This window comes from Cheilinus undulatus, linkage group 6, assembly GCF_018320785.1.
Source record: "Cheilinus undulatus linkage group 6, ASM1832078v1, whole genome shotgun sequence".
In the NCBI taxonomy this organism is placed as follows: Eukaryota; Metazoa; Chordata; class Actinopteri; order Labriformes; family Labridae; genus Cheilinus; species Cheilinus undulatus.
The window spans coordinates 30,067,675-30,087,943 of record NC_054870.1 but is presented as its reverse complement, the minus strand read 5'-3'; the positions used below and the strand labels follow the sequence as shown (position 1 = coordinate 30,087,943).

The 20,269-nt window shown below is 37.9% G+C and overlaps 1 protein-coding gene across 1 annotated transcript in view; it reads right to left on the bottom strand.

The window, feature by feature from the left end:
• Nucleotides 1-20,269, bottom strand: part of grid1a (glutamate receptor, ionotropic, delta 1a) — a 438,914-nt gene that overhangs the window by 63,241 nt on the left and 355,404 nt on the right. The window contains exon 6 of the mRNA XM_041789876.1: nt 7,601-7,774. Within this exon, the coding sequence (XP_041645810.1) occupies nt 7,601-7,774 (174 nt within the window). The remainder of the gene's footprint in view (nt 1-7,600; nt 7,775-20,269) is intronic.

The window sequence follows — 20,269 nt, the reverse complement described above, 5'->3', positions numbered from 1 at the left end:
TCTCTTGACTGTCTCTGTACATGTGGAAGAAGTAAGTTCAAAGTTCAAAGTTAAGAAAATGCTTTAATAGTATGAATGGTTAAAACCTTTGTTGCCAAATCAGAGTACATCAAAACAAATACTTCTAATAAAATAATAATAAAAAAAAATAATAATAATCATAATAATAATAATAATACTGATAGTAATAAATAATATTACACCGCCTTCCAAATTATTATGCAAATAATATTTTTCTCTGAGTCTGCTGAATAGTTGATGCAAATGACAGTCAGTATAGTTTCAAGTCATCAGCCATTAGAGCTTAATTTAAATTTTATTGAACAACTCTCCCAATGATAATATTATTTTTTCAAAAATAAAAAACTCGAAATGCACTGTTCCAAATTATAATGCAAAAGAGAGTTTCAAAACATTTTAAAGGTTGTAAAAAACTGAAAATGGTCATTTGTTAAATTTTCAGCATTAGGAGGTCATATTTAGAGAAATAAAAAGCGATTACAATCAAAAACATCTTAACAGGCCAAGTTACATGTTAACAAAATACCTCTTCTTTGATATCACCTTCACTATTCTTGCATCCATTGAACTTGCTAAATGAATTTGCTATGGAAGGCCCGATTCTTCTTTTTGTACCAAGAAGGAAAGTAGTCACTCAGAAATTCTATATACTTTGCAGAAGTCATTTTCACACCTTCAGGGACCCTAAAGGGGCCTACCAGCTCTCTCCCTGTGATTCAGGCCTAAAACATGACTCTGCCCCCTCATTGCTGACGTCACAGCCTTGTTGGGACATTTTAGCATCTGCTCTCTAAATCCGATGAATTTGTCTGGCAGAAACCTCCCTTATTATGCTTTATCTGCATTTTTCTTTCCCATATTGCTCGAAACCTGGTTAATAATTTGGAATGTCCTTCTTAAGAAGTTTTCCTTTAATTGGACTCACCTGACAAACACAGGTTCCTGAGATTGATTTCAGGGATCCACAGAGCCCTGAGACACAACGCCATCCATGAGTTTCATTGATTTAAAAAAAAAAAAAAATGGAATGTTTATGAAACTAAAATCCAATTTGCATAGTAATTTGGAATGTGGTGTAATGTAGTATTTAATACATGATAGAATTAGTAATGACCAGCTAAAAGTCCTGGACTGATTTGATCCTAAATTGTCTTAATACTAGTAGTGTCAATGTAACATCTGCAGACTTTATTTATACAGAGTTGTTCCGATGACCACTCAGCATCGACGTCATGCTCAAAAGAGCTTTGAGTTCAGAGATATGATCTGCACAGTTTGTATGAGAATTTGTAAGATATTGTCATGGATATATGTAAACATTTTGAGAGGTAAGAAAGATATTATGGAAAGAAAAGATAGAATAATTTATTGTGCCACAGTCAGACTGATAAACAATGAATGTAAATGGCATAACAGCTGTGGGTTTGAATTACCTGTCTGAAATGAAAAAGCAAAAGTTAAAGATAATGATCGAGTCTAGTGATGTGATATGAAAACATCAGGGAGCTGGAACACAAATTTTTTTTTTTTCCTTTGGCACAATCTTACTCCATTTAATGAAGCTGCTGTCGGTCTGTCTCCCTCTTCTGCAGTGCACCCTGTCAGGATTCATGTCTCCTGTCTCCTGTCTAGCTGTGACAGTGGATTTGATAGGTCCTCTGGGTCGAGTCAAGTCCAATCCCCCCCAACAGCAGAAGATCCATGGAAGCAATACTAGCTGCCACTCCAGGGCTACAGCTCAAGACTCCTTAAGACTCTCGGTCCAAACCTCCTGGTGCTACAACATCATACAAGTCACGTTCACTCGCCTGAAGGTCACTCAGTCAGAGGGGGAGCAATTGAGGGACATCTGAGGTTGCAAGTATAGCAGACAGGCTTGTGAAAGCACTGAGACCTCTTTGACATTTAACTATTCTAATGAATGCTTAAACTACCATTAGCTGATATTTAACCCTCTTTCATGTGAATTATTGAGAAATGGGGATGCACACACCACATGGTTTTGCCATCTGTCCAGAGTGTGTATGGAAAGGAGATGAACATTTAAACAGAGCTACAGGGATCATAGTCATTATGGTCCATGACCTGTATTCACAGAAATTTTTAGAATCCTCTAAGAGAGCATCTAACTTAGCTTAAAAAAAATCCTCACAAGGATTTCTAACTTGGATTGATTTTGGAATATTCTCAGAGCAGCTCTGAGCAGCGAAAACTCATGTAAGTGAGGAGGGGTGGTTGACCCTGTAGCTAAGGATGGCACATTCTTTTTTAAAGCTGTGACTGCTTGATCCAAAAAAGGAGAAGAAAGTGCTTTCTCTGTGATAATGGGCATCAGAGGACTAGGGTGTCTCGTATTAGCTGGGATGTCCCATATTTTGAGCCAAATTTTTTTTCTCCAAAGCTGGGTGCCCCTTGTCCCATATATTGACATTAATTCTCTTTCAGCATTAGATAATACTTTACTAAAACTGGATCAGATCATCTGACATCAAATGACCCATCATGCACAGATCATGTCAATCAAGTGATACCTGTCAATCAATCACAGCCATCTCACACATATCAGTGATTCTTAGCCAAAAATCCTGCTGAGATAAGTTTCGTTTTATGGAAGGCTCTCTTTGGTTGACACATAAATGTGTATTTAGAATATGGATCAACTTCCAAAAAAATTTAAAAAACAGCTTTAATGGCAAGCATCAAAGATGTGGCCTAAGCTGATCACTGATGACTTGACAAAGCTTCCTGCACTTTGTGCTGCTGGGAGTTTTAAAAGGCTACGGAGGTAGATGAGTGAACACAGCATGCTACTACAGTGATGAACAAGAAGATCACACTCGCAAAAAAGGGGCAGCAATACTAGTGAAATTTTTGGGACACAGAAAACACCAGAAGATAAAAAAATGCTGCGATAGAGAAGCATGAGCTCCACACACCTGATGCAGGTCCAGCACAGAGCTGAATTTTATGTATGGAATATGACTCGTGTCAGGACTTTTCAGTAGTGTATGAAAGGACTAAAGACTCCCTGTAGCTGTTCCGAAACAAAATATCCATGAAAAAGGGAACTTGGTAAGTCAAGCTTTCCTTTTGGATTTAAAGTATTTTTATTATCATATGGCTCCAAGCTGTGGTTTTTCTCAGTGGTTCGCAAAGTGGTTCCTGATGGGGGGTCTCACGACACTGAAGGGGGGTCGCGGGTTGCTTTCCAATAAAACAAGAAGAAATTTTAAATGATTTAAAGCAGTGTATTTTATCTATTATTGTTACAGATACTCCTAAAATGAGTTACTGAGTGAGATTGGTACTTAAGTATAAGTTATGGGTACAAAACACCCAAAAATGTAAAATTGTACATGATGCTTTGTGCCGTAACGTACACTTCAGGGACGGTGGGGAGCTCTAGTCTTTGGTGCTGCTATTTTGGGGTTTATGGGCTGATAGGTTTGGGAACCACTGGTTTATCTACTGTCCCTGCTTATTCTAATGTTGTGTCCACATGAGGCACAGTTAGAATCACTGGCACAAAGTCAATGTAATAACACGAGTAGACACGAGTTTGCAATCATGCAAACTGAGTGGGTTATTTGTCCAAATGAGACACATTCATGTCGCTTTCAATATGCCATTTGCTTCATTGGCTTATTCCATGAGTTGAAAAATTTGAATGAGCAAATCACTTGCACCACGTTGGCCAGTGGTCAGCATGGAGATCCTCTGGTAATGTATTTCATATATGAGGATCTCTGTAGACCCGCCTGGAGGGGAGGAGGTTCGTTCAAACTGAAAACGGAGGAGAAACTTGTGGAGTCTGTCTGTGGCTATCCTGAACTTTACAACACAGCATGCCTGTTCTATCGGTACCTGCTTGGAAAGTGAGTGAGGAGGTCAGATTGCCTGGTAAGCTGTGAAAACATCTGTCTGTCACTTGGCATTAATCATCTTCTACCAAGTTAGCACCATGATTAGCGCTGCGCATCAGTTCTGGGCTTCCCACAGCAGATACAAAGCAGCAATCCTTTCAATGTCAAGCTCAGCCATGTTTGTTAACAAGTGACTGAAATGCTCGATGTGTGTGAAGACAGCCCCTCCCCTCTAGCATCTTTTTGGTGCGCGGGTAGATGCAATTTGACGCATGGATGGAATGAGTTATTTACACAAATAGCACAGAAAAATTAGGTTAATAAACTCCTTATATTTGTGCTCTCAGATACATGCAAATAGGTAATCGCTCATGTCTGGTGTGAACACATTACAGGGGGTCCCAATTGCAGAATAATCTTTTAAGTAGTTTTACTGCTTATGTCCTCAGTTAGTCGCTTCCTAGCTTTACTATCATAATATCAATATCAAAGATCTATAAAACCTCCTGTTACTGACTCTGCAATCGAATGTTAGAATTAGCTTTCACTCACTTTCAAGAAAATGGTGCAGTGGTAAATAAACCAGAAAATTGTGAAACTATAACTGTTAAGTAGTTATTTTTACATGGTTTATAGCCCAAGCTAGGACACAGCATGTTCTGCACTGTTAGAGCCCACTCAGTGTGGAAGGAAATTGTCCACGATATGATTATATGAATAGCTTCTGTAATATGTTAGTAGTTTAATTACAAATACATTATTACATTACGTGTTCCTAAGACTGACTCAGTTATAAAATAAGATTTTACACAAGATTTTTCTCTTTTCAGCAAGTAACTCCTCAGTCACATTGCATTGAAGTCATTTATATTCATGGATGCTCATGTCCCTCATAATTACCTTATCTGGGGAGCTTAATCTATATTCAGTTGCATACATAATTAGTTAATATTTGTCTTTATGTGGCACTTTGCATATGTTCGTCCAGGCTGCCCTTCGACGTGGCTGTATGCATATCCTATGCACTACTGAAACAGTGAAAAACAGATGTGATCAAGCCGGTGTCATGCTTATAACCGCTCACAGCATATATGCAGCACCAAGAACAAGAAAGAGCACACAATGGTTGTTGTATGGTTGGTTCTAATAAGCTGGAATGTTCCAGGAGCACAAACTCTCTTTAAATACTCACAAAAAGGGATAAAGAGAATAAAGGGAAAAACAACCTTGCCATGAGTCAAATACTCAGTTCAGCCCTCTCTATTATGCTGTGCATTGACCAACCTCAAAGCTCAGATGTCAGATATGAGGGTGGCTTATGTGTGCAGTGCTCAGAGAAACTGCATAGTTAGTGAAAATTGTGCTTTATTGTGAGAGGTTTCCTTGCACGTTTCAAAACTTTTACCTAAAATGAGACATAGTTTTTAAATATATTGTAAAATGCTAAATTCTAACTGACCACTAACCCTTTGTTTCATTTACTGACACCTTTTTTGTGCCTCCATGTTGGCAACAGCTGAGACATGAGGCACAGTGTTCTTGGGTAGATTGTCTGCTGTTCGTCTGTCTACGCCATTCTTGTGAATTTGTTACCCCCAGAAAACTCAAGGGATTTTTCACAAATGTTCTCTTTGCCTTAGGGATGAAATATTTAGATACTGGATATCACCAGGCCTTATATTTATCCTTTGCTGTGAACTTGACTCTAGATATCTAGAGAAAGCTTCGAGGGATTTTCTCTAGACTGCACATCTGTCTATTCTGACTCAGTGATGAATTAATTCCATTTTGGAGGTCAAAGGTCAGAGCTATTGGGCCTCACGTTCATCCCTTAGTTTTAAAGTCTATAAATTACACTTTGACAGAGACCAACACCAGCCCTTGTTTTTGACTTACCACTGACTTTCACTGTCTTGCAACTGAAAACCTGGAATCATCCCATCAATTCTGAAATATTTCATAAAACTTCTGATCTTGCATTTTTTTACAGTTTGTACGCAAATGTATACATTTTTTCTCTTTCGCTGGTGGTTGGCCAAATGTAACGGGTAATATACCATGGTGGTATAGTTTGTTAATGGGGGAATGCCTGATGGGGGGCAGGAAGTGGGAGACAGCTTTAAGGCATGGATAGGAACAGGAAAGTTAGTACTTTAAAGCTCTAAATGGACCTGCATGCTGGAATTATCATCAGAAAATTTTCACATTCAGCGAGTGCGATCCCTAAACTTTACAATAAAGAAATTTTTTCCACAGTCTAATGGATTTATACATGCGTGGAGGATATCAGTATCACAAATTACTCAGTCTTTAGCATGTAGTATTGTCTTGCCAGAGGAAGGAAGACTATAGTCTGTAGGAGACTTTTACTGGGCTAAGAGGCTAGCTAACCCCCTTTGATATGTAAAAGATTCTTCATTTTGTCATAAACATGCTTTTGATTAACACAGTGTTTCTTTTTATTTCATTTTGTTTGTTTATTTGTTTTGTTTTGTTCTTTGTCTGTTTATGTTGTGTTTTCTTGTTACTAGTCTGTGTAAGTATGTTCACTTTATCACCAATTAAAAAAAAAAAAGGTGATACATTATCAACCAAATAAACCTTAGAGCGCGACTGGGTATTGATTGGGTAGTGCTGTTCACAAACGAGCCTGTTCTACAAAACAGCTCTCTTATGTAAGCCATGGTAGCTAACTCCCCTCTAAGTGCCAGTTTCCTTTGTCCTTATTAAACCCAAACTAAGCCAAACTGTTACCAAATGTGGAGCTGTGTGGGAGCCAAACAACCAGCTCTACTGAGTGGAGCCAAATGATCTGGATCTCTTAAAAGAGACTGATTTCCCGTCACAGCGAGCGAGGCTGGATGGACATCAGCAGAGGAAACACGGACAAGATCAGAGTTTAATGTGCAGAACCATGACAAAACGGTTGTTTTGTGACACTGCTCATCCAGGCTTTAGACTGAGGCTTTCTAATTCCTTCCTTCTGCTGTTTCTTCCTGAGCTTTTAAAACTTAAAAAAAAGACATTTTGCATGAATATTTCTCTACTTTCAGGACACAAAACTACCTTATGAATGTTTTTATTTTTGCACTCTGAATGCTTGGCATAGGCATAGTCAGTAGAAGTGTTTCTCTATGCAGAAATCACTTCTGTTCTCTGCTGCGTGACTTCATCTGCAAAGAACCTATAAAGTCTTTTTACGCACGTACACAAATGAAAAGAACTTTAAAATGTTTCTATCTCAAAAATCAGATCTACTTTGACCACTAATGTTAAAGTGTCATTCAGATATTATCATCCTGTTTATATTTATTTACACTTAAAAGTAACAGAACAGAATGGCAACATTTCAATTCTCTTAGTAATTCTTTAAGGAATAAAAACGATGCTGTGGTACAGTTCAACCTGATTTCATAAATAACTAAACTTACTTGAATGAAACACATCTGGCATGCATGTGTGTTCCCTGGTTGAATGGAGTATGTATTTTAATTTAGAGCCATATTTTTCAAATAAAGTGTATTTTTTAAATTTCTGCAAAGCTTTACTGACAGTAGCTGACTACTTATTCTGATGTAATCGATGTAATGTACTTTTTAAGGGATCCTATATTCTATGATGTTTTCTTCATACTGTTTAGCACTTGTAAAATGTCCAAATAAAAAACGACAACATTTGAGGAGCTTTAACAGGGATTCTGAAAGTGTTTCTTTTACCTCCAGGGACTGCAGATAACCCTCCTGTGGGTCACACAGCAGGGACGAGATGCGATGATTGTTTCTCATACAGCGCACGTTGGTGTCTCTCCACAAAGGGAAGATCTGACGAATGATGGTCATCCGGCCCAGAGAGCTATGAACCAGCTCCATGATGTCTGCATCACTCACCTCCTACAGACGAAGACAAAGGGATGAGTTTAGTACCAAAAATACTTCCTAGTCTGAGGTATGACATCGTGGATTTTTTGAACATTTGGGGGATTTTATTCTGTGGGAATGCACAACAGTCTTTTGCTCAACTTGATTTACACATTCTTTTCCTTTAGCTGTTCATTGGGTTATAACCAAGTGTATATCCACTTTAATGATCCAAAATTGATCTTTTATGTCCCAATATTTGCTTGTTCAATAACTGTAGGTCAAAAAGTCAAAAGTGACATATTAATCAATTTCTATTTTGATTTGAAAGAAAATTCCCCATACATTTTTGTTATTCCCATTCTATCAACAAATCGATAGGCATTTTGAGTTGATCCTTCACCATAATATTCCATGTGACCCCTGGCCCTCTTCCATGTGAGGATGTTTGTGTGGAGGGTCAGCAGAGATCCAGCCTGTGAAGGGTCAGATGGATCAATATTCATGAGACACTGAGCTGCCAGCTGGTCTCTTGAGCCGCACTGTGGTCAATGCTGGCAGACAGTGAATCTCAGGGGGGAAACGTTGGGCTCATACTATCTAACAATAAAGCTGCAAGGTTACTGTTGGGTCAAAACTGGAGCAGCTTTGGAGTTGATAAAATCCTTTAGCACACAAGCCTGAGTCCATGCCCCCTATGTGATTTCCTAATCAGGCTTTTTGATCTCTCCCTTTTGCATCGACCTCTCCCTGTTGTTACTGATGTTTCTATCTTCCCTCTATGCTCCTTCTGCTGCTATCTGTTACTGAAGGGTAATTTTTGAAAATTAATCTTTGTTTTTCAGTCTTATATTATCTTTCCATCACAACAACATACAAATGTTTACTTCTTTCATCTGGCTTATTTGAATAACAGAGCTGTGCAATAAACTGAAAAATTATCAGTGGTATATAAACATGAGCATTAAACACAAGTTAAAAATGTATGCACCCCGGGCATTCTAATCAGCATGTAAACATGTTAGCCTGAATCATAATCAGCTTTGTTGGCCAGCTATGTTACACATCTTTCATCTGTAACATAGATGGCCACAAAGCTGACTTTGCCCTCTATGGGTTTTAAACAATTAAATATTTAAACACAACTCACAGAAGTTCTAGCCTACACAGGGCAGTAGTGTAGTGCTGAGGAGTGAAATAGATGCTGAAATAAACGTGATAATGAATTATGTAATCATGTAACAGATGGATTCATTTTAATGGGGTACATAGATCTTGCAGCATTTCCTTGAGAGCAGAGCACAAAGTATGATGACAGATGACATGATGCTGTTTACATGATTAAATGCAAGTCAATAAAGTCAAGATGAATAATCTTATTTACAGGCACAGTGGGTGCTGTATGATGAAGCCTTTGATGCATTGACCATGCTATTGCACCACATGGTGATATGATGTACTCTCAGTTTACCCTTTACTCATCCCTGCACCCCTTGGTTACTGTTTCTACACCTGAGGAGTTTTCACCTATAATTAAGCAGGAGGCTTAATTATAAAGGAAGAAAGGAAATAATACCAAGTTTCTGAAAATATTAGCAGGCCCACAGAATTGGCTGGGCCCCTGAAAAACAAACTGTGAATGCCCCCCCCCCGAACCAGTAGCATTAGTGCTAGCATCCTGGCTAACAGTAACCTCATTTTGGGGGCTTAAAGAGCATCAAGCCATAATTGGGTCTTGTGGAGAAATTTTTAATCAACAACCACTTTATAATCAGCTGTCCACCACTTTTCACCTATTTTACAACATGTTTACAACATGTTTTTTGCCACTTTTAACCAATTTTTGCCAATTTTTTCCACCTGTAACCCATTTTTGACAAATGTTGCTACTCTATACCCGCTTTGCCACTGTTGTGCCACTTTTAATCCATTTTCACCAAGGTTTTTTGCCACTTTTGACCAATTTTCAACATTTTAATCACTTTTAACAACTGTTTGCCACTCTTCAACAATTTTCACAGCTTTTTGCCACTTTTGTCTGGTTTTTATCACCGTTTTTTTGACCATTTTTGCCACTTTTAATCAACTTGGTCAAGTTTTGCCACTGCTACCCAGTTTTCTAACCTTGCAAAGCAGATGGATATGCCCGTTTCCATGTTTTTCACTGGCTAATTCATCTTGCGAAGCTCCCATCTCCCGGTTAGAAAGTGACAGGACCAATCAGCAATGAGGGGCAGTACTCTCAGGCATAGCAGAGTCGTGATGTAAACAAGCAGCAGCAAAAGCTGGTGCAGTTTTGGAGGAAGAGATTAGCATGGATGCTGCTAAAGTGCCAGCTTTATCAGAATTTGACAACATTTCTTCATTAAAAGAAGAACAAAGAAAAGCAGTGTTTTTTTCTTTTCAAAAACAACAAAAGTCGTGTACTGACATGTCTACAGTCACCATGTTTTGCGTTATTCCTCAATAGCTGCGCATGTCTACACATCTGGCGTGTCAGGTTACCAGTTTTCAGCATTTTTTGTCACACTTTTAGCCACTTTTAACCCATTTTCACCACTTTTTGCTAATTTTAACACCTTTCTACCACTTAAAACACCTTTCTATCACTTATAACCCATTTTCAAGCCTTGTCCCATGGAACCTCTTTTAGCCCATTTTTGCCACTTTTAAAACGCTTGGCCAAGTTTTACCACTTTGACCCATTTTCCCCAGATCATGCCACTGTAAATCTTTTTTTTTTTTTTTTTGCCAGAGCTGTCGCCTCTGTTTTGTTGCAAATGCCTTTACCACTGAGCTAAACTGGCACCTGATGTTGACACTTGTGCTGATCTGAAAACAGCAGATATACAAAGAAATGCTACATCTACAAGATGCATAACAATAACTCATGTTATTAGCAAAGTACAAAGAAATGTAATCCCATATCTCAGGTTTCCTCATTTTGCACTGGTGCATTATTCATCCAGGGATACTGAGCCTTTTCTTTCAACTATATGGTTTAGCTGTGACCCTATGCTCTGCCAAAATGTAAAACAATCTATTGCAAGTTATTTGAATGATAGTTTTCTCATAGATTTGTATAAGAAAAAGAAGGCTTAATCCTGCAAGCCTTTTTCCCACTAGTCATCCCTATGCAGGCTTACAGTCCATGTCGAATTTTTCGATTAAATATGTGAGGAACCACCTTTTAAGTTCCATTTTTCTTTTACTCAGGCCAACAAATTTTTAACTGATCAGTTGGATTCCTTTTTCCATAGCCAACACGCTGAGATCATTTATTTGTGTAGTGCGAGTTAATCACGCCTTAGCTGTTTCAAGCACAACTAGTTTTATCCAGTGACTCTTTCTCTGACTCTTCGCAGTCATTCAGGTGGAAAGTGTGAATATTCATGAGTTGCCGTGACACATTAATCAGATGAATTATGCCGCATGGTTCACAGAACAGAGCCCCTCACGTCCAAGCTAATAACTTCCAGTGCCACCCTGTGCGAGTGTTCTGTCACCATCATGGCTGACATGGGTGTCATAACCTGAACCCAGAGGTGGCACGGACCAATGGGACATGACTGACAAAGTAGTGCCATTTCACCTCTGTTCGAGAAGAAAGTGCAGACCGTTTATAAATGATTGTATTTCACTTGTACAATACAGAGGAAAAAACTCCTATCAGAATATGAAGAATAAGAGATCCTATTAAATGGATTTCAAATTTAAAAGGACCTCCTAGTTTATTCAGGTGCTAAGCTCCTTGGTGGTAATCCACTCAAATTTCTGAAATAGAAAATATAGCTCAACCATGTTTCAATGACAGCCACGCACCAAAATACATTAATCAAATCAAGTTGAGCTGACAGATAGGCTAAATTATCCTCTTTGTGCTGCTCATACTGTTATTAATCTTTCAATATTAAAAAAATTCTGGGGATCATGACAGCGATTTAATTACAAGTTAAGGGGTGTTTTTTTTAGAAGTTGCAAGAACTAGTGTGAAACGAGTCAGAGAAAAAGAACAAAGCGCCGAGCGTGTGACATCAATTTGAATGTTCTGGTCCATAAAACACATACATGTCTTTCAGTGCAAAGGCAATTAGCAAGGCAGGTAATAACCTGGAGGTACTTATTATCAGTTTTCTGGTGGAAGAACCCAATAATTAGCATCATACTGTCCTCTACGCTACATGAAGAACATCATACAACCAAAGGATCAAGCCTTTATTGCTGTGTGAGACTCTGACCTAAATAAATGAATTCTAATTATCAGTCAATCATATTTCATTGTGAATTCTGGATGTTCAGCTATGCTGGATTTAATAAGTTCTGCAAACATAATTAACTATTTTTGACCTTTTAGAAAAGTGGTGGTTCACCATATCTTTATATTTCATAGTGAAGACAAACACAAAACATACGGTACTGGAAAAAATAATCATACACAAAGAGACATTGCTTTCAAATTGGAAATTGCCTGTAAATCTGAAGTATATTTATTTACATCAAACATCAAACAAAGCCTATGCTGTTAGGCTTGGGAAATTACTTTCAATGCATATATTCTGAAAGTTTTCTGACACCCAAACAACTAAACTTGCCCAACAAAGCATGTAGAAAGTAATTACCTCTTTAAAAGAGAAAAAAAAATAACCTTTTGTAGGTAATTAATTGGGCTCAGATAAGCATTCTGTACATTTTATTCACAGTTAAATCTGGCTGCCTTTTCAGCTCAATAGGGATATTTTACTGGACTACTGACTTTATCCCAGCACAAAACAACAGAGTCTTAGTGCAGATGGTTTACCTATGATGCCCATAGACCGTTCATCACATCAGAATCACATAATAAGACATAACATATACAACCATATATGACATACAACATATAACATATATACAGTGCTTAACAAATTTATTAGACCACCTGTCATATTTGTCTCAGAGACCATCCAGCATCATGAAGTGCTTTAATGCAGACTTTTTCATTTTCAGTGAGCTCTCCACATTTTACCATTTTGAACAGGAATGAGGGATTTCAAACTGAATTCACATTTTTATACCCAAATTTGAGCTGGCTCACTGGGCTTCTCTGAGAAGTCAGAAATGATTCAAGCATAATATTCAACCATTTAAACTAATTTTTCTCTTAAGGAATGCAAGTAAATAACTATAATTTGGCATATTAACCAAGAAATAATAATGTGCTTTACTATTTTTTCAGGTTTTTTGTAAATCAGTACATTTGAAAATTCATGGATAACAATAATAATGATATTTTAGCATTAAAAATATCATTTGGGTTAAAGAACTTCTACATATTGATGTATTAACCATTGCATAAACATAAAAAATTATTTTGGTTTTACCAATTTTTACCAATGCTGTTAATTTCGGGCGGATGTGGCATAAACTTTACTTTGAGTGGTGGTCTAATAAATTTGTTAAGCACTGTATATATACTATATGGTGGATCCATTAAGATTTTTATTGCACCACACAACAGCACCAAGTTTAGCACAAAATTTTGTGACCCCTAATAACTCCTCTTCAGCATCATGTCCAATAGAGAATTTGCTCTGATCATATGCTGGTGCTAACAGGTCAACAAAATTTGCCAGCCAGATGCATGTTTTGCCACAAGCAAAGTGGCACATAAGTGGCTTTGCGGTCAGATCGTGACACCGTAAGACAGAGTGAGACAGAGTGAGACAGAGTGAGACAGAAAAAAAAAAAAAAAAAAAAAAAAAGAAAAAATATTATTTTCAGACATTTAAGGAAATGCAGCAATATGCATGTGTGTTGACATATTGGATGTTTTTAAGATGATTATGTGCAACTCAGAGATTGGAAAAAAGGAAAATCCAGAAATCTAACGTGTGTCTCTGCAACTGTTACAATATCACATAAAACACATAATTATTATCTTTTGATTATAAACATTTTTATTATAATTGTCTTGTTATTATTATATTATTATCAGACAAGCTAATATGTTTGGAAATCAGTCATTGGCCAGTTAAGACCTTTTTTTTTTATGGTGTTAACCTTCCTGTGTAAAGCAATCACAGAATCCAAAAATCTGGAACATATGGATTTTTATAAAACCCACCAGTATAAACAAGTAATATCTGGCTATCCTGCTCCTGCTCTGTCTGATAGCATGATTCAATACCTTTCACTACTTTAGTACTTGAAAAAAAAAAAAAGAAAAAAAAAAAAAAAATCTCAATGTGCCAAACAGTACATGCACACTGCAACACTTTTTCTGTTGTGCAGGAAGCATTAACAATTTTCAAAAACTTTTGTTTGCACTTTTTTTTTTCTGAGATCTCAGTATTTTTCTTTTTGGCTAAAAAGCAAAGACTGAAACACATTTTGAGGAGCTTAAAAAAAGGTTCTAACAACTTAAACAGTAACTAAGAGGATTAAAGGATAAATTTCTTTGTACCTATAAACAACTGAAAACTACTTTTGAAGGTAAATTATTGAAGCCTGAGACATTTAAAGATGTACAATTTCTTTTCTTTGTTTTTGGAACAAAGTGCTATTCATTTTTTAAGTGACCAACCTTACAGGTTGTTTTTGTGTTTTTTTTTCTGAATATAAATTTTATTTTTACACTCATGAAGGGACAGTTTTTCCTCATTGAGAACACAGCTGTGCTAACAAGAATTCTGAAACTAATTCTTCAATACAAATTTTGTTCTTTTTGAACTTAGACAACCTTAGATACTGAAACCTATGACATTTGACTCAGAACTACTAACCTTGATCTATCCTTGTTTGTCATTGTTTAAGATTATACCCTCCCCTGTATATTTGGGAGCTACACATATGAGGGGATCAATTTTGCACCAATTTGTTGAATATTCCTTCATGTATATGTGCAAATGGGACAGGATGCTGTTTGCTCAGCTGAGCAGTTTGTTACATTTTGTACACAGTTAGGATTACCCCTTTGCGTGTGCTCTTTTTTGCCAATTGCACAGCTAAGAAACACAAAAAGTGACACTATTCTCTGATCTGCCCCTCGGTGTGATTTCAATGTTACAGTGTCATTTAGCAGACGCTTTTATCCAAAGGGACATAGACAGCTGCTCAGACCATTAGGACCTTGCTCAAGGGTCCACACTGTACTCTGGTTGGTTCTAGACTGGGATCTGAACCCCCGATCTGCTAAACCAAAGTCAGCTATCTAAAGCACTAAACTATCCAGCAAGGAGCACAAAGCCCTGAAAGGACCATGACATTACATGTTTTTAGACACAGGTAGATCCCAAACAAAGGGTCTGGCTAGCTTATTCCACATGATGTGGGTCAGTAGATACTTCATTTACCCGAACACACTGTACAAAAGTGCCAAAAAAGTAAAAAAGTGCCTTTTGTAGTATGTCTCCTTAACTTGTACAGACATACAAAGTGGGTGTGCAAAAGTCTGTGCTCTCTGATTGACCTTCTAATTGAATATCCATAAGTTGGTGCTTTAATATCCATAGTAACACATTCAAAGTCCATGGTCTTTCCTTCAAAATGCAATCACTACATTCACCCTTGAGGCACATGAACATGCATATGTGATAATTGCGGTTGGAGAGATTGGAATGTAAAGAGGATGGATGGGGTAAATCATTAAATAAACATGAGAGCTGCACTGCCGTTTCCATTTAATAAGACTTTTTGAGGAAGAAAACACAGCTAAATCTAGTTTTCTGAAGTGTGTCTTAATTATTTTTTGCCATTTTCAAAACTGTTGCGTTCACTAAATTATTCTGACTTAAATCTTCATTCCAATAATAACTCCAAAACTTTCCTGAAAACCAAAAAAAGCAATGTTCTTGCTGCTGAGTCCATGATTGCCTCCGAAGAAAGAACTTTAAATTACACTGAAACAAAGGAAGACCCATTTGCAACAACATGTGTTCTGAGCAGGCGGAAATCCAACGTAATTTCATGCCAAATTGCACTGCACCGTCTGATCTGCATCAGCACAGCCATACAGCTCTCCAACAGACCAACAAACCTCCGTGCAGAACAATTTGTTTAGAGGCAGAAAATCTCCAATGCCAGCCTTTGTGCTAAAACGAGCACTGTGTATAAGTAAGACACCACTGCAACTAAAGATTAGATTTGCGGAGAGACTGCTTATCTCTAAGGTGAGATAAGGTGGAATGGAGTGTAAACGTTTACATCAAGAGATTACCGTTCATGACTGCAGTGTAGAGATCTTTAGGAGAGTTTATGTTGGTGTTGCAGTAGGTCTTAGTTCATGATAAATACTGTTTCTGAATTGACACAGGAAATGGCTGTGACATATAGATAAGATGATCGGGGTCCCTTAAATTAATGACTATCCGATTTTCTGTTAAAACATCAATCAATCACAACTTCCAATGAAAACAGCACATGTCTGACACGGAGGCATAAAACTACAGTAGATAAGAGAGCTCTGGTACTTATCAACAAACAACACCATATCCCAAAACCCAGCTATATTGGCACAGTTTGAATAAAGCACATTGAAAAAATGAAACAGGTGCTCAATGGCACCCTGACTCTGACATCATAACAACCTCTAAAACAAGGGCAGCAACCAATCAGATACTCGAGAACCCCTTGGAAAAAGCACTTTGCTATTACACATATGCATTGTCTTGTCTTGAAATTTACATTCAAACATACCACATATAATCTTACAATGTTGAGACTGGCATTTTCCAAGTTGTTCTTAAGGTCACCTGCATGTTTGTTGACAAACCTCTGAGGGGAGAGGCTAAGGCCTGCTGATGTTCTGCTGCTAAGATCAGGCTTGTACATGTGCTGTTAAAAATGTTTAGTAATAAATCTAAAAGAATCTAATTTCAGAATCGTTGCAGACTTTTCCTCCTGTTCTTTCCTCTCATGCTTTTTCTAACACCTGTTTTGAGACTACTTGCTTAACTTGCCATACAGGTCTGTTCATCTTTCAGGACTTACAGATTTTGCCTTTTACCTGGCTGGAGCCTTGTCCCGTGAACATATAGATCAGGTGAGTCAAACTCATTTTGGGTAAGGGCCAGATTTTCTCCAAAGATATATCCTGCTGGCTGGACTATTTTTTAAGCTACATCAATGTGACCAAACACTGATATAAGCCGCTGGATTATTTGTTACTTATATTCAGTTAATAAGATAAATATACCAATCAATGAGTGCTGCATGAAATCTGAACAATTCAAACAAGAATATTCTGCTGCCATTGTATCATGTCCCAAAAAATATTTTTACAGACTTTACCACCCACTGATGATGACTTTACGAGTCTTGTTTATTTATTATATTATTGCGATTTAAGGCTATAATTGGCTGATCCCAATTATTGTCTTCCAGCTCCCACAGCCAATCAGAGCTCTTTCTCTCAACACAGAGGCATATTTAAATATGAAGTACTTCTCACTAATCCCTACTTGCATTAATGCTGATGCACCTCCTCCTTTACAGCATAAAGCTTGTTGCACCCACCCAATACTGAGATCCATGCTACTATGGGTTAATCGATTTTTAACTAATTTTATTGTATTCATTTGGGGGTTTCTATTAATGTGCTTCCTGGAAAGTCAGAGCATGCTGCTGACTAACCCAGGGAGCATCTTTTAGAGCCACCAAGTAAAACTGTAGATCCATTTTGCAATAAAATGGTAAAATGTATAACGAGAGTAAGGTTATTTTTAGTGGAGAAGGTCACACAGCAGCTCTCCTGCATTGGGGTAAATGGTTTGTTTTCCCTCTTATTGTGAAGAGGATGTGTCACTCTGCATTTTGGAAACCATTTTTCCAGCCTGTTTTTTAGAGTCTTCAGTTTTAACCTCATCAAATTACTTTTAGGAGACTTGGTCCTGAGATCACCATGTATTGGTGAGTTTCTGCACAGATGTTTTAAGGATTTATTGAGTGATTTATCATAAAATCCACTGCTTTAGTAAACACAAAATTGTATAATATTCTGTATAAATAATCTCCATTTCTTTATCTTGAAACAGTTATCTAGTAAACCACCTTCCCATCCCACAGTCCTGTGTGTCGTTTCATTGCATCAGTAGAAAAGAGGTTTCCATCTGAGTTACTCGATGGGCAGTTACCCAAGACATCAGTCATATCATGACTGTCCTCCTCGACTCTGTCTGTCACAGCAGCCTCAGCCACCTAATCCATCAAACGTTCTGAGGTGTCACCGTTCTGCCTTTGAAGGGAGAAAAACAACAGCAAATCCTCCAAGAGAGTGCAATCCATCTGAGTCCAGCAGACAGTGTCAGATCTACACAACCTTGTGTGTATGTGTGAGCAGCTGCAGCGCCCTGCTTTGGTGGGTGGCTCAGGGAGACACATGCCTGCCTGTCAACCCCTGATCTCCTGCTTTTCTCAAGTGTTCCTTAATTTTTTTCACAAGTGTTTTTTTTTTTTCTTTCAAAGAGATTAAGGTAGTCCTTTATGTGTTGAATATGTTTTGCACCCTGGGGGAACATAAAGTAAAAGCTTCTAAAACCCACTACTTCAGTATTTAAATGTAGAAGTGTCCCAACAAGCAGAAAAAGTTTTTGAGAGAGAAACTTTTTGTCTCAAACTTTCTTTCTCCATTTTAGGAATAAAATCAACAATTTCAACATTAGTTATGCAGACAGTAAATGCATCCTAACTCTATTTATCCCTTAATAATGACTTTTTAAAAATTGGAGTTAGACCTCCCCTTGGTTTGTTGTTGTTAGCTCTGTGTTCACACTTTGTTGAAGTTTCACCCAGATGCTTTAACATGTTTCTTTTGATTCATAAACCCATCTCTCCAGCCCTCCTAGCACCTAGGAGAAGAGAGACAACCCTGTTCACTCAGTGATGCAGTACGCAGAGACACAGTGGCAGTTTCATTGTAAGAGAACAAAGCAAGGAGAACCAACAGACTTTTCAAACCACAGGGAAGATTTTGGTTGAATATACTTCAAAGAAATCGGAACTGAATGAACCCTGAGCTGCTTGTCTGGGTAGAGATCAGTCCTACAAATGACTGCATTTGGTCCGAGCACTGAGAGGGATGGCGGACGAGCTTGAAAAATATTTTTTTGGTCTGAGAGTGTACCCCAGTGGGAAAGCTACTGGACACTTTTTAGGCACTGTAGTTCTGTCACAACTTCCACACATTCACTGAATTAGGGGGCTCAGGTTTTTACACCGTATCACCCCTCCAAAGGGACACTACACTCATCTTCCACACATTATTTTCATGATGCTTTCTACGCTTCTGATGGAAAGTTTTTTTTTTTTTAATTAATTCAGAGAAAATAACTTTAGCAACGTCCGTGAAGTGCAACTCAAAGATGTTAGAGAGGTAAAATGAGGAAAGCTTTTGTGCGGCACTGAAATTTGCTTTGGCTTTTGAGTTATGTCAAATGTCATGCACAAAAGGTCAGTAAATCTCAGCTTCTGCTGTATTTTTTTGCCCTTTTCTTTTTCAAAATGTCTGTTTCTTAAAGTTGAAGGAAATGAAAATATGATAACCAACAGCAGTGGTGTCCTGGGGATTTTCTTAGAGGGGGGTTTCCTCACAGGTAGACTGAGCTCAGTACGTCTTAGTAACTTAGCTCTATGCTAACAGCTGTAATTTGCCTTTAATAGGCTAACAGAATTAGCATTGTAATTGCTGTAATTTAGCATGGAGAAACAACCTTTCTTATGCAACATTAAAATGGACAGTTTCTTAAGGTAAGAGAAGCAAAGTTAAGCTGCTTGCACATAAAGTTTTGTGGACTTTGAGTTGCACCATTTTTGTGATTTCACTTGGCTACAGCCATCTGGCCTAGAGTTGAACTATGATGTGGAAATACACAACAATACAGTGGAGAATGGCATTTCGAAGCATGGCAAAGTTTGGCAGTATTTAGATATATAAAATACAGATACTGATGTAGGTTGTGAGTAGTTAAACAGGCATAGAGACAGGAGCAATGTGCAACCACGTTCGTGTGAAAGCTGATCTGCAAGGAAGAATGAAGACTGCTGATGCTAGCCAAGTTTAACCTGGCACGCCAGATGGATGTGTGAAACACATCCATCTGGGAAACCACTCATAGACAGTGTTTGGTAAAGGGCAGAGGCTTTGAAAAAAAACTTGGAGAGTGACTGTAGACATGTCAGAACACGACTTTTGTCGTTTTTGAAAAGAAAACAACTCACTGCTGTTCTTTGTTCTTTTAACGAAGAAATGTTGTCAATTTCTGATAAAACTGGCCCCTTAGCGGCATCCACGCTTATGTCTTCCGCCATAATTGCACCAGCCTCTTGTTGCTGCTTGCTTACGTCACGACTCCGCCTCGCCGAAATATGCAATCAAATTGTCAGCGTTGTATCTGTGTCATTGGACAATAGTAGGTAGCTAATGAGGTAAGTAGTAGAGCCCACATTATCAGCTAATCAAAGGCGGGGGGGACATGCCACCTGTCACCTGTCACTCATTTACTACATGGTTTTCTTAGTCTGTTGTAAATTAGAAGAAAAATGATGTAGTATTGT